Raw genomic sequence first — 13,791 nt, 5'->3', positions numbered from 1 at the left:
TGAAAGAACTGAAGAAAAAAATTCAAGCCTCGAGTTGCAATAGTGAAGGATTCTATGGGGAAAATATTAAACGACGCAGGAAGCATCAAAAGAAGGTGGAAGGAATACATAGAGTCATCATACCAAAAAGAATTAGTCAATGTTCAACCATTTTAAGAGGCAGCATATGATCAGGAACTGATGGTACTGAAGGAAGAAGTCCAAGTTGCTCTGAAGGCAATGGTGAAAAACAAAGCTCCAGGAATTGACAGCGTATCAATTGAGATGTTTCAACAAATGGATGCAGCGATGGAAGTGCTCACTCATCTATTCCAAGAAATTTGGTAGATAGCTACCCAGCCAACTGACAGGAAGAGATCCATATTTATGCCTAGTCCCAAGAAAGGTGACCCCACCGAACGCGGAAACTATCAAACGATATCATTAATACCACACGCAAGCAAAATTTTGTTGAAGACCATTCAAAAGTGGATATAGCAGTATATTGACAAGGAACTGCCAGAAATTCAGGCCAGATTCAGAAGACGATGTGAAACCAGGGATATCACTGCTGATGTCAGATGGATCCTGGCTGAAAGCAGAGAATACCAAAAGGATGCTTACCTGTGTTTTATTGACAATGCAAAGGCATTCGACTGTGTGGATCATAACAAACTATGAATAACATTTCAAAGAATGGGAATTCCAGAACACCTAACTGTGCTCATGAGGAACCTTTACATAGATCAAGAAGCAGTTGTTCCGATAGATCAAAGGGATACAGAGGGGTTTTAAGTCAGGAAATGTGCGAGTCAGGGTTGTATCCTTTCACCGTACCTATTCAATCTGTTCGCTAAGCAAATAATCTGAGAAAATGGACTATATGAAGAATGGGCATAGGGACTAGAGGAAGGCTTATTTACAACCTGCATTATGCAGATGACATAACCTTTCTTGCTGAAAGTGAAGAGGACTTGAAGTACTTACTAATGAAGATCAAAAACTACAGCCTTCAGTACGGGTTACACCTCAACATAAAGAAAACAAAAATCCCCACAACTGAACCAATAAACCACAGCATGATAAACGGAGAAAAGACTGGAGTTGTCAAGGATTTCATTTTACTTGCATCCACAATCAACAGCCATGGAAGCAGCAGTCAAGAAATCAAAAGACACACTGCACTGGGCAAATCGGCTGCAAAGGACCCCTTTAAAGTGTTGAAAAGCAAGGATGTCACCTTGAAGACTAAGGTGCGCCTGACCCAAGCCACGTTATTTTCGATCGCATTATATGCATGTGAAAGCTGGACGACGAAGAAGGAGAACCAAAGAAGAACTGACGTCTTTGAACTGTGGTGTCAAAGAATGAACAAATCTGTCTTGGACATAAATCCATCCACATATAAACAGTTTATATTAGACAAAGGCCCCAAAACAGTTAAATGGGGAAAAGACAGTCTTTTTAACAAAAGGTGCTGGCATAACTGGATATCCATCTGCAAAAAAAAAAAAAAATGAAACAAGACCCATACTTCACTCCATGCACAAAAATTAACTCAAAATGGATTAAAGACCTAAATATAAAATCTAAAATGATAAAGATCATGGAAGAAAAAATAGGGACAACATTAGGAGCCCTAATACATGGCATAAACAGTATAGAAAACATTATAAAGAACATAGAAGAAAAACTAGATAACTGGGAGCTCCTAAAAATCAAACACTTGTGCTCATCCAAAGACTTCACCAAAAGAGTAAAAAGATTACCTACGGACTGGGAAAAAGTTTTTAGCTATGACATTTCTGATCAGTGCCTGATCTCTAAAATCTACATGATGCTGCAAAAGCTCAACTACAAAAAAGACAAATAACTCAATTAAAAAATGGGTAAAAGATATGAACAGACACTTCACTAAAGAAGACATTCAGATAGCTAACAGATACATGAGGAAATCTTCACGATCATTAGCCATTAGAGAAATGTCAGTCAAAACTACAATGACATTTTATCTCACTCTAACAAGGCTAGCATTAATCGAAAAAACACAAAACAATAATGCTGGAGAGGCTGTGGATAGACTGGAACACTTATACATGCTGGTGGGAATGTAAAATGGTACAACCACTTTGGAAATCGATTTGGCGCTTCCTTAAAAAAGCTAGAAATAGAACTACCATACAATCCAGCAATCCCACTCCCTGGAATATATCCTAGAGAAATAAGAGCCTTTACACGAACAGAAACATGCACACCCATGTTCATTCGTCTGTGTCGATCATAATAAATTATGGATAACACTGCGAAGAATGGGAATTTCAGAACACTTAATTATGCTCATGAGGAAACTTTACATAGATCAAGAGGCAGTTGTTTGGACAGAACAAGGGGATACTGATTGATTTAAAGTCAGGAAAGGTATGGGCCAGGGTTGTATTCTTTCACCATACCTATTCAATCTGTATGCTGAGCAAGTAATATGAGAAGCTGGACTATATGAAGAAGAACAGGGCATCAGGACTGGAGGATGACTCATTAACCTACGTAATGCAGATGACACAACCTTGCTTGCTGAAAGTGAAGAGGACTTGAAGCACTTACTAATGAAGATCAAAGACGGCAGCCTTCAGTCTGGATTGCACCTCAACATAAAGAAAACAAAAATCCTCACAACTGGACCAATGAGCAACATCATGATAAACGGAGAAAAGACCGAAGTTGTCAAGGATTTCATTTTACTTGGATCCACAAACAACAGCCATGGAAGCAGCAGTCAAGAAATCAAAACACACATTGCATTGGGTAAATCTGCTGCAAAGGACCTCTTTAAAGGGTCAAAGAGCAAAGATGTCACCTTGAAGACTAAGATGCGCCTGACCCAAGCCATGATATTTTCAATTGCATCATATGCATGTGAAAGCCGGACAATAAATAAGAAAGACCGAAGAAGAACTGATGTCTTCGAATTGTGGTGTTGGTGAAGAATATTGAATATACCATGTACTGCAAGAAGAACAAATAAATCTGTCTTGGAAGAAGTACAACCAGAATGCTCCTTAGAAGCAAGGATGGCGAGACTGCGTCTTACATACTTTGGACATGTTGTCAGGAGGGATCAGTCTCTGGAGAAGGACATCATGCTTGGCAAAGTACAGGGTCAGCAGAAAAGAGGAAGACCCTCAATGAGGTGGGTTGACACAGTGGCTGCAACAATGGGCTCAAGCACAGAAACGACTGTAAGGATGGCGCAGGACCGGGCAGTGTTTCGTTCTGTTGTGCACAGGGTCGCTATGAGTCGGAACAGACTTGATGGCACCTAACAACCACAACAACAACATGTTCATTGCAGCACTGTTTACAATAGCAAAAAGATGGAAGCAACCTAGGTCCCCAGCAACAGATGAATGGATAAATTATGGTATATTTACACAATGAAATACTACACATCGATAAAGAACAGTGATGAATCTGTGAAACATTTCATAACATGGAGGAATCTGGAAGGCATTATGCTGAGTGAAATTAGTTGCAAAAGGACAAATATTGTATAAGATCACTATTATAAGAACTCAAGAAATAGTTTAAACAGAGAAGAAAACATTCTTTGATGGTTACAAGAGGGGGGAGGGAGGGAGGGTGGAAGAGTAGAGAGTAGATAAGAGCTATTTTAAGTGACGGGAAAGACAACACACAATACAGGCGAGGTCAGCACAACTGGACTAAACCATAAGCAAAGAAGTTTCCAGAATAAGCTGAATGCTTTTAAAGCCAGCGTAGCAAAGACAGGGGTTTGGGGACCATGGTTTCAAGGGACATCTAAGTCAACTGGCATAATAAAATCTATTAAGAAAACATTCTGCATCCCACTTTGGCGAGTGGTGTCTGTGGTCTTAAACACTAGCAAGCGGCCATCTAAGATGCATCAATTGGTCTCAACCCACCTGGACCAATGGCGAATGAAGAACACCAAGGACACAAGGTAATTACAAGCCCAAAAGCTACAAAGGGCCACATAAACCAGAGACTACATCAGCCTGAGACCAGAGGAACTAGATGGTGCCCGGCTACAACCAATGACTGCCCTGACAGGGAACACAACAGAGAACCCCTGAGGGAGCAGGAGAGCAGTGGGATGCAGACCCCAAATTTTCATAAGAAGACCAGGCTTAGTGGTCTGATTGACACTAGAATGACCCTGGTGGTCATGGCCCCCCAGACCTTCTGTTAGCCCCGGAGAGGAACCATTGCCAAAGCCAACCCTTCAGACAGGGATTGGACTGGACAATGGGATGGAGATGGATGCTGGTGAGGAGTGAGCTTCTTGGATCAGGTGAACACTTGAGACTGTGTTCGCATCTCCTCCCTGGAGGGGAGATGAGAGGGTAGAGGGGGTTAGAAGCTGGCGAAATGGATAAGAAAAGAGAGAGTGGAGGGAGGGTGTGGACTGTCTCATTAGGGGGAGAGCAATTGGGAGTATGTGGCAAGGTGTATATAAGTTTTTGTGTGAATTTGTAAATTTTCACTTAAAGCACAATAAAAATTAAAAAAAAAAAATCTGTCTTGGAAGAAGTACAACCAGGATGGTCCTTAGAAGCAAGGATGGTGAGACTGCGTCTTACATACTTTGGACGTGCTGTCAGGAGGGATCGTTCCTGGAGAAGGATATCATGCTTGGTAAAGTATAAGGTCAGTGGAAAAGAGGAAGACTCTCGATGAGATGGATTGACACAGTGGCTGCAACAATGGGCTCAAGCTTGGTGTTTTGTTCTGTGGTACACACGGTCGCTATGAGTTGGAACCAACTCGGTGGCACCTGACTACAACAACAATATATTTTCTTCATCCATTTATCTGTTGATGGGCACTGGGTTCCTTCTATTTTTTGCCACTGTGAATAATGCTGGGATGAACACTGGTATACGTGTTTGAGCCTCTCCTTTCAATTCTTTTGAGTACATACCTAGGAGTGGAATTGCTGGATGATATGGTAGTTCTATTTCTAACTTTTTGAGAAACTACCGAACTGTTTTCCACTGCGGCCGTACCATTTTATATTCCCACCAGCAATGGGTGAGGTTTCCAGTTTTTCCACATCCCCTCCCACACTTATTTTCTATTTTTCTGATGATAGCCATTTCTTTGGGTGTGGTATCTCATTGTCATTTGATTTGCAGTTCCCTAATGACTAATGAGGAAACCCTGGTGGTGTAATGGTTAAGAACCATGGCTGCTAACCAAAAGGTCAGCAGTTCGAATCCACCAGGCACTCCTTGAAACACTATGGGACAGTTTTGCTCTGTCTGACAGGGTCGCTTAAATCAGAATCAATGCAATGGGCTTGGTTATCTTTCAATTTTAGAAACCCTGGTGGCATAGTGGTTAAGCGCTACAGCTGCTAACCAAGAGGTCAGCAGTTCAAATCCACCAGGCGCTCCTTGGAAACTCTATGGGGGCAGTTCTACTCTGTCCTATACAATCGCCATGAGTCGGAATCGATTTTACGGCAGGGATTGTTTTTTGGGTTTAATGACTAATGATATTGAGGATCTTTTTAACTGCTTACTGGCCATTTGTATTATCTTCTTTGATGAAATTTCTATTCAAATCTTTTACCCAGCTTTTCACTAGGTTGTCTTTTGATTTTTTTTTTTAATATATGTTCATATTAAACCCTTATCAGATAGATGGTTTTCAAATAATCTTTTCCATTATGTAGACTATTTACTTTGTTGATAATGTCCCTTGATGTACAAAATTTTCAATTTTTTGGGAAATTCAATTTATCCAATTTGTATTTTGTTGCTTGTACTTTTAGTATCCATGTAAAAAACTACTGTTACGCAAATAACAAGTGCCTTCTAAGCTTGTTTGTCAATCAGTTCCTTCTCCTGCGAGGTATTTTCTTAAACACGTTATACTAATTGGTTTTACAGCAGCATGTTAAAAAATTAGTCTAGCAGTGCTTATGAAAATATCTCATGAGGGGAAGGAGTGGTTGGCAAACAAACATGGGGCTGCGATTTATTTGTGTAAACATACAGTACGTCCCGAAGCTCTGCCTCTATGTTTTCTTCCAAGTCATTTGTGGTTTTAGTTCTTATATTTAGGTTACTGATCCATTTGGAGTTAATTTTAGTGTAATGGTATGAGTTATAGGTCCAATTTCATCCTTTTGCATGTGGAAATCCAGTTGTCCCAACATCATTTATTGAACAGAATATTCTTTCCCCATTGAATGGATATGACACCCTTGTTGAAAATCAATTGACCAGTTTATTTCCAGGCTCTCAATTTTATTCCATTGGTCTATATATGTCTATCATTACAGTACCAGACTGTTTTGATTACTATAGTTTTGTAATATATTTTGAAATGGAGATGTGTGAGTCATCCTACTTTATTCTTCTTTTTCAAGATTGCTTTGACTACTCAGGGCCCCCTGAATTCCATATGAATTTGAAGACTGGCATTTTCGTTTCTGCAAAGACTGTTGGAATTCTAATAGGGATTGTGTTGAATCTATAGACTGCTTTGGGTAGTACTGACATACTAACATTATTAAGTAGTCCATTTAATGAAGATGTGTTCCACTTATTTTGGCTGTCTTTCAATTCTTTCTCCAATGTTTAATAATTTTCAGTGTACAAGTCTTTTACCTCCCTGGTTAAATTCATTCCTAGGTATTTTATTCTTTTTTATGCTATTGTAAACGGAATTATTTTAATTTCCTTTTCAGAATGTTCACTGATGGTATATAGGAATACAACAGATTTGTGTCTGTTGATATTGTATGCTGTAATTTTGTGGAATTCATTTATTAGCTCTAGCAGCTTTCTCATGGATTCTTTGGGATTTTCTATAGGCTCATGTCATCTGTAAGTAGAAAGAGGTTTACTTCGTATTTCTCAATTTGGGTATCTTTTATTTCTTTTTCTAGCCTAACTGCTTTAGCTATAACTTCCAGTAAAATATTAAGTAACAGTGGTGAAAGTGGACATCCTTGTCTTGATCCTGATCTTACATGGGAAGCTTTCAGTCTTTATCCATTCAATATGAGGTTAGCAGTGGGTTTTTAAAAAATGTCCTTTATCATACTGAGGAATTTCCCTTCTATTCCTAGTTTATTTAGCATTTTTATCACAAAAGGATGATGGATTTTTGTCAAATGCCTTTTTCATATATAAATTGAAATGATCATATGGTTCTTTTCCTTCATTCTGTTAATGTGATGTATTCCATTGATTGATTTTCTAATGTTGAACCACCCTTGCATTCCTGGAATAAATCTCACTTAGTCATGGTGTATAATTAGTATTCTGCTAAAGATTTCTCCTTTTATATACATAAGGGATAATAGTCCGTATTTCTCTTTTTTATGCTGGCTTTGGTATCAGGGTAATGCTGGCCTCATAGAATGAGTTAGGAAGTATTCCCTCCTCTTCAATTTTCTGGAAATGTTTACAAAGGATTGGTATAAATTCTTTTATAAATTTTTGTTTGTTTGTATTCAGTTGGGAGGTTTTGGTTACTGATTCAGTCTCTTCAGTTATTACAGGTATGTTGAAATTTTACATTTCTTCCTGAGTCAGTTTAGGAAGTTTGTGTGTTTCTACAAATTTGCTCATTTCATCTAGGTTATCTAATTTGGTGGTATATAATTGCTTATAGTGAATCCTCTTATGAACCTTTTCATTTTATAGAGTAGGTAGTAAAATCCCCATTTTCATTTCTGAGTTTAGCTAGCTGCATCTTCCTTTTTTTTTTTTTTTGTCAGTTTAGCTAAAAATGTGTTGATTGTACCAATCTTTCAAAGAACCAACTTCTGGTTTTGTTGAATCTCTTTATTGCTCTTCTATTCTCTAGTTAATTTATCTCTGTTCTGATCTTTGTTATTTCCTTCCTTCTGAAAGCTTTGGACTTAGTTTGTGCTCCTTTCTCTAGTTTCTCAACTGTAAAGTTATGTTATCATTTTGAGATCTTTCTTCTTTTTTAATATAGGCATTTACCACTATAAAATTCCCTTTAACCATTGCCTTCACTGTATCCCATGTTTTGATACGTTGTGCTTTTATTTTCATTTGTCTCTAAGTATTTTTTGATTTCCCTTTTGATTTATTCTTTGACCCACTGATTATTTAACAGTGTGCTGTTTAATTTTCACATATTTGTGTATTTTCCGGTTTTCCTTCTATCATTGATTTCTGATATTTTCCATGTGGTCAGATAACATACTTTGTATGATTTCAATCTTTTTTACCTTGTTGAGACTTGTTTTGTGACTTACATAGTCTATCCTGGAAAATAATCCATGTGCACTGGAGAAGAATATGTATTCTCCTTTTGCTGGGATGAGACAACATGTTTTAAGTACAATACAGCCATGCCCCCCACCCCACACAAGCACACGAAAAAACTACTTCTAACTTTCCTCATAGTTTTAACTTATTATTCTATCCTCCTATAAAGCTACAGCCCCCCAAAATAAACTACATTGTTTTCTAATTACCTTCACTATCCCACAGGGTACAGATACCAATAGTTACTACTAATAACAATAGCCTTCCCCACTCTCTTTACAACTATGTTTTTTTAAATGTCTGCCATTTTCCTATCGCTGTATTTCAATAACACAGTGACAAGATGTGAAAGGGTTAACAGAAACTCTCTCCCAGTTGGAATGCAGGTCTTGGGCTATTTTCAATCTATCAGCTTCCTAAGGCAGTTTATGAGTCCCTGCGTGGTGGAAACTGTTAAACTCTTGACTACTAGATGAAAGGCTGGTGGTTAAAACTCACCCAGAGGCACCTCGGAACACAAGCCTGGCAATCTGCTTTTGAAAGGTCACAGACTGAAAACCCTATGGAGCAGTTCTACTCTGCACACATGGGGTCAACCTGAGGCAGAATCGACTTGATGGCACTAACAACAACAATGCAATTTATTGACTACTACAGAGGCTCAATTCTCAGACAATGAAATAAAAGTTCTTCATTTGTAAAACTATCGTTAATTTAAAACACATCTAAATCAATATTCGCTTTCTCCTAGTCTTCATAAAAAAGTGCTTCATAAATATAACACACTCTTTTCGTCCTCAAATAACCACAAGGCAAATCTGTCCAAAACACCTAAGCAATACATAGATTATAATACGAGCACACCTAGGCTGCCATAACTCAGAATTGACTCGCCGGCAAGTGACAACAAAAACTTTAAAGAAAAAAACAAGGTCCAATTTTTAACAATCAACAAAATATCAGATATTTTTTCCATGGTGGTCTTCATTTTGAGCAGATGTACTAACTGAGTGCCCAAAATGTATCAAGCATTGTGTTTCATATATACCACCCATGAACTTCAAAAAAAAAAAAAAAAAGGGTTAGTGTTAATATACCTTCTTCACTGATAAACTGAGGATGAGAAAGGCTAAAGGTCAGAAAGCTAACAAAAAGGGACAGAACTACGTTACCATACTACAGCAATAAAAATATCCTATGCTGTCATGTCCACACCTTTGCATACATTATATCCCCTTCTGTAAGCATGTTCCTAATTACTTTTTTCAGTTAATTCATGATAGGCTGAGCAAAATGCAACTCCTCTGAAATCCCTCCACTGATCACTGCTTTACGTCTCCCTATTTCCAACTTGGCCTAGCTTTTATACTTCCAGTTGTATTAGTGAAGATTCTTTTCTATCCCTGCAATATTCTTTGGATATTTACAAAACACATATATCACACAGAATTATTTATATGTTGCCTTCTTCCACTAGATTTTACACTCCTTGACAGTAATAACTGCTTTTTTTTATCTTTTTATTCTTAGCACAGGACCAAGTGGCTAGAAATTATTTCATGTTGAACAGGAGGCAACATTTATTTTGGTAGCTACATTTTCATGGATGATTTTTTTTTTTTTTAATTTTATATACCTCTCCATATAAAAATTACAAAAATCACTACAGGAAGGCAATATTCTCCAAGACCTCTAAGAATTTACACAATGCTCTGAAAGACTGTATATAAAATACACATATTTGCTTTGTGGATAGGACTCTGTCTATAAATACAGCCTAAGAATTGAGAAATGGATTTGAAATATGGATCTGAAGTACTTTAAGAGAATACCTGAACATGTACCTGAAATACGAGACATCCTTGTAGAAAAGTAGCATTGCTCCAAGTCTTCAAAGTGAGCAGTGAGTCGTTTTCGTCTTGATGCTAATGTGCTGTTATACCAAGGCTGTTTCTTTGTCTAAGGTGATTACAAGAAAAGACAAGTGCTTTTAAGTTAGAATAAATCATTCTCTTCTGTGCAGAGTATACAAATACTAGCATGTTTTCATCTCTAAAGTTCATCACATTAAAGTAGTAACAAACGGTAAAAAAAAAAAAAAAAACTATAGTTCTTAGATATTTTCCTATTTTTTATTTAAAGTGTAAATAAGAACCAAATCTGTTCATTTTTTACAGTAAAAAATGATCAGAAATAAGATCCAAAGGCCAGTTTTACAAAACTAAAATGAGAAACTTTTCAACTCTCAAAATTAAATGAAAATAGTTAGAACTCATTTTGACTGCGATGCTGAAATTTAGAATTTTAAAAATCACAATACCCAGAAATTGTTAGAAAAAAATTAACAAATAAAAAACTAAATAATTTTTTAATCACCCCCAAATATTGCAGTCCTCTGAGGGGTAGACCCTCTGAATCAGCAACAGTGCTTGAGTACAGAAAATATTTAACATTGATGACTGCATTTAGGAGCAGCAATTTGTATGTACTAAAATTTTGGCACGCTCATTATAAGGACTGAATAACTAAATCAGATATGTGCATAGATAAAGACAACAAACTTGAAATTTATGGGCATATTCCATTGCTGTCGAGTCAATTCCGACTCATGGCAACAGTACACGTTAGAGTAAAACTGCTCCATGGAGTTTTCCTGGTGTAAACCTTATGGAATAAGGTTGACAAGCCCTTCTCCTGTGGTGCTGATTGGTGAGTCTGAACTGTGAACCTGCGGTGTGATGAATTACTTAATATGGCCTTTCTCACCATGGTCTTCTAACTCCTACCCAGGTGATTAGATGGGCTGTGCAAATAAGGTAATTGTAGCCCTCCAAGGGGATTGGCCAGTTTTGCCTTAAAAGAGAACCAATTCCAGAGCAGAAACAAGAGCCCACCACCACCAAGGAAGAGCGACCGGCAGGAGAGACCCGCAGGAGACCGCACAGTGGGATTCCCAGCCCATGAGGCAAGAAAGTTGAGTGCCTCTGGGCAGAGACTGAAGGCTGGGGAGAAGCCTACGCCTGACCCGCGAATTTGGGACTCGGCAGCCTCCACAACTGTGGAAGCCATTTTCTTTATACAGTGCATGAGCTTTTGGGAGACATTGTAGCAAGTTAGGGAACCCAAAGACAGAAGGGAGAGCACAGAGGTGAGAGGGACTAGTTGACGTTAGAAATAATGGAATGGTACAGCAGCATGAAATAGTTGGACACTTGGAACATCTTTAACCTCCGCCTCCTAGGAACCAGCTTTGCACTGATCCTTATAAAAGAAATTATTTGTTTAGTTAGTAATCGAGCACAGAACCGTTTGTGCCTCCCAGGAATCCTACCGGCATATAAATTATGTAAAAGGCAAAAGTAAATGATCCTAAATACATATCACTTGTTATATTTTTACAACTAAAAGGAGAGGACAATTACTCCACAGTTTTTATTTACTATGCTTCAGGCATATCAAGAGATAAAGAGATGAGACTCATAAGGAGATCATGAGATTACACAGTCCACAAATAAATACCGCAATGTCAAACGCATTAAGGAAGAAGTACTAGGGGAACACTCCACAATGTCCCTGTTAATTAAACTAAATGCTAGGTAAAAATCATACGTTAAAGCACATCTTAACTCACAAGAAAGTAATTTCAAAAGACAAAAAATAAACTAAGCAGCTGAACTCAAAAGGGTGATGGCAAAGAAAATACAAATGCACAGGAGAAGGAGAAGAAGAACAGGGGACTTATATGGGTGGTCCAAGCAGTTTGTGATTGGCTGCTAACCTAAAAGCTGACAGTTTGAGCCCACCCAGCAGTGCCACAGAAGAAAATCCTGATAATCTGTTTCTGTAAAGATTACATCTGAGCCAACCAAGGATAATATATCCTGTAAAACTCTCTCTCAAAAAACCAAAACCAAACCCATTGCTGTGGACTTGATTTTGACTCGTAGCGACCCTACAGAACAGAGCAGAACTGCCCCATACGGTTTCCAAGAAGCAGCTGGTAGATTTGAACTACCAACCTTTTGGTAAGCAGCTATAGCTTTCAACCACTATGCCACTTGGGCTTCCTCTCTCAAATACAATGGTGAGATTAGAACATTTCCAGACAAAAATTAAGGGAATTTCGAAAACCAAACCAAACTTATAAGAAATATTAAAGGTACTCCTTCAGTTAGAGAACCAACAACATCAGACAACAACCAGAGTCAAAGACACAGGACAGCATCAACTAGACATCAACCTAGGTAAAGAACTCTCAATAATAAAACAAAGCTAAAAGACTTAAAACAGGGAAACGGAGAAGTCAGCCTACAAATGACGACATCAAAACAACAAAAGGTGTAATAAACAGTGTAGGTATAGAGCTTTCAAATGGAGAGGAAGTCAAGGTGATATCAAGTAATAAAAGACTGGTTCAAAATTAGCAATATAAATTTCAAGGTAACTACAAAAAAACATTAAAAAAAACCTACTCATCAAAATAAAAAAGAAGAAAAACATAGACTTATTAAATATAAAATCTGTAATACAAAAAGACAAGAAAAGAAAATCCACAAAACAAAAGGAACTCAGCACAGGAAAGTAAGAGGAACAAAGAAAACAGCAGCACCACAAAAATAAAGCACAACAATATGACAGCAATAAACTCATACCTACCAACAATCACAGTGAATGTAAATGGCATAAATGTACCCGTAAATAGAAACTGCCAGGATGGATAAAAACACATGACCCATCAAGATGCTGTCTATAAGAGACACACACCTTAGACACAAAGACACAAATATATTAAAAATCAAAGGATGGAGGAAAAAAAAAAAATATCAAGCAATCAGCAAACAAAAAAGAGCAAGAGCAGCAATACTAATCTCAGATAAAATAGACTTTAAGGCAAAATCAACCATAAAACACAAGGACATTATATAATGATTAAAGGGATAATCCACCAAGAATACATATCTCTAATAAATATCTACACACCTAATAATAGGGATCTAAGATACAGAAAATAAACTCTAACACCCTGAAAACAAATTAGACAATTCCACAGTAATAGTAGGAGACTTCAACACACCACTCTCAGTGAAGGATGGAACACCTAGAAAGAAACTCAACAAAGATACAGAAGACCTAAAGGCCACAATCAACCAACCTGACCTCATAAACATATACAGAACACTCCATCAAACAGCAGCAAAGTATATATTCTTTTCCAATGCACATGGAATATTTTCCAGAAAAGACCACACTTTAGGCAACAAAGCAACCCTCAATAAAATTCAGAACATCAAAATAATACAAAGCATTCCGTCTGATCACAGTGCTATAAAAGTAGAAATCAGTAACAGCAAGAGCAAGGAAAAAATATCAAATACACAGAAACTGAATAATGCCTTGCTTAAAAACAACTGGGTAACAGAAGAAATCAAAGACTGAATCAAAATATTCCTAGAATCAAAGGAGAATGAAAACACATCATACCCAGACCTTTGGGACACAACAAAAGCAGTGCTCA

The 13,791-nt window shown here is 37.6% G+C and overlaps 1 protein-coding gene across 6 annotated transcripts in view; it reads right to left on the bottom strand.

Annotated features, from left to right (window-relative positions):
* The window catches only part of COP1 (COP1 E3 ubiquitin ligase), a 251,325-nt gene that overhangs the window by 148,464 nt on the left and 89,070 nt on the right, over positions 1 to 13,791 (bottom strand). For all 6 annotated transcript variants that reach the window (XR_010319394.1, XM_064276604.1, XM_064276606.1 and 3 more), the window contains one exon: positions 10,121 to 10,235. Coding sequence is in view for 5 of the 6 variants with exons in the window: in XM_064276604.1 (XP_064132674.1) it covers positions 10,121 to 10,235 (115 nt within the window). In the remaining variant the exon portion in view is untranslated. The remainder of the gene's footprint in view (positions 1 to 10,120; positions 10,236 to 13,791) is intronic.

Source organism: Loxodonta africana, chromosome 25 (genome assembly GCF_030014295.1).
Source record: "Loxodonta africana isolate mLoxAfr1 chromosome 25, mLoxAfr1.hap2, whole genome shotgun sequence".
NCBI lineage: Eukaryota > Metazoa > Chordata > Mammalia > Proboscidea > Elephantidae > Loxodonta > Loxodonta africana.
Note: the sequence above shows the minus strand (reverse complement) of the source record. Positions and strands in the feature narration are given on the sequence as shown.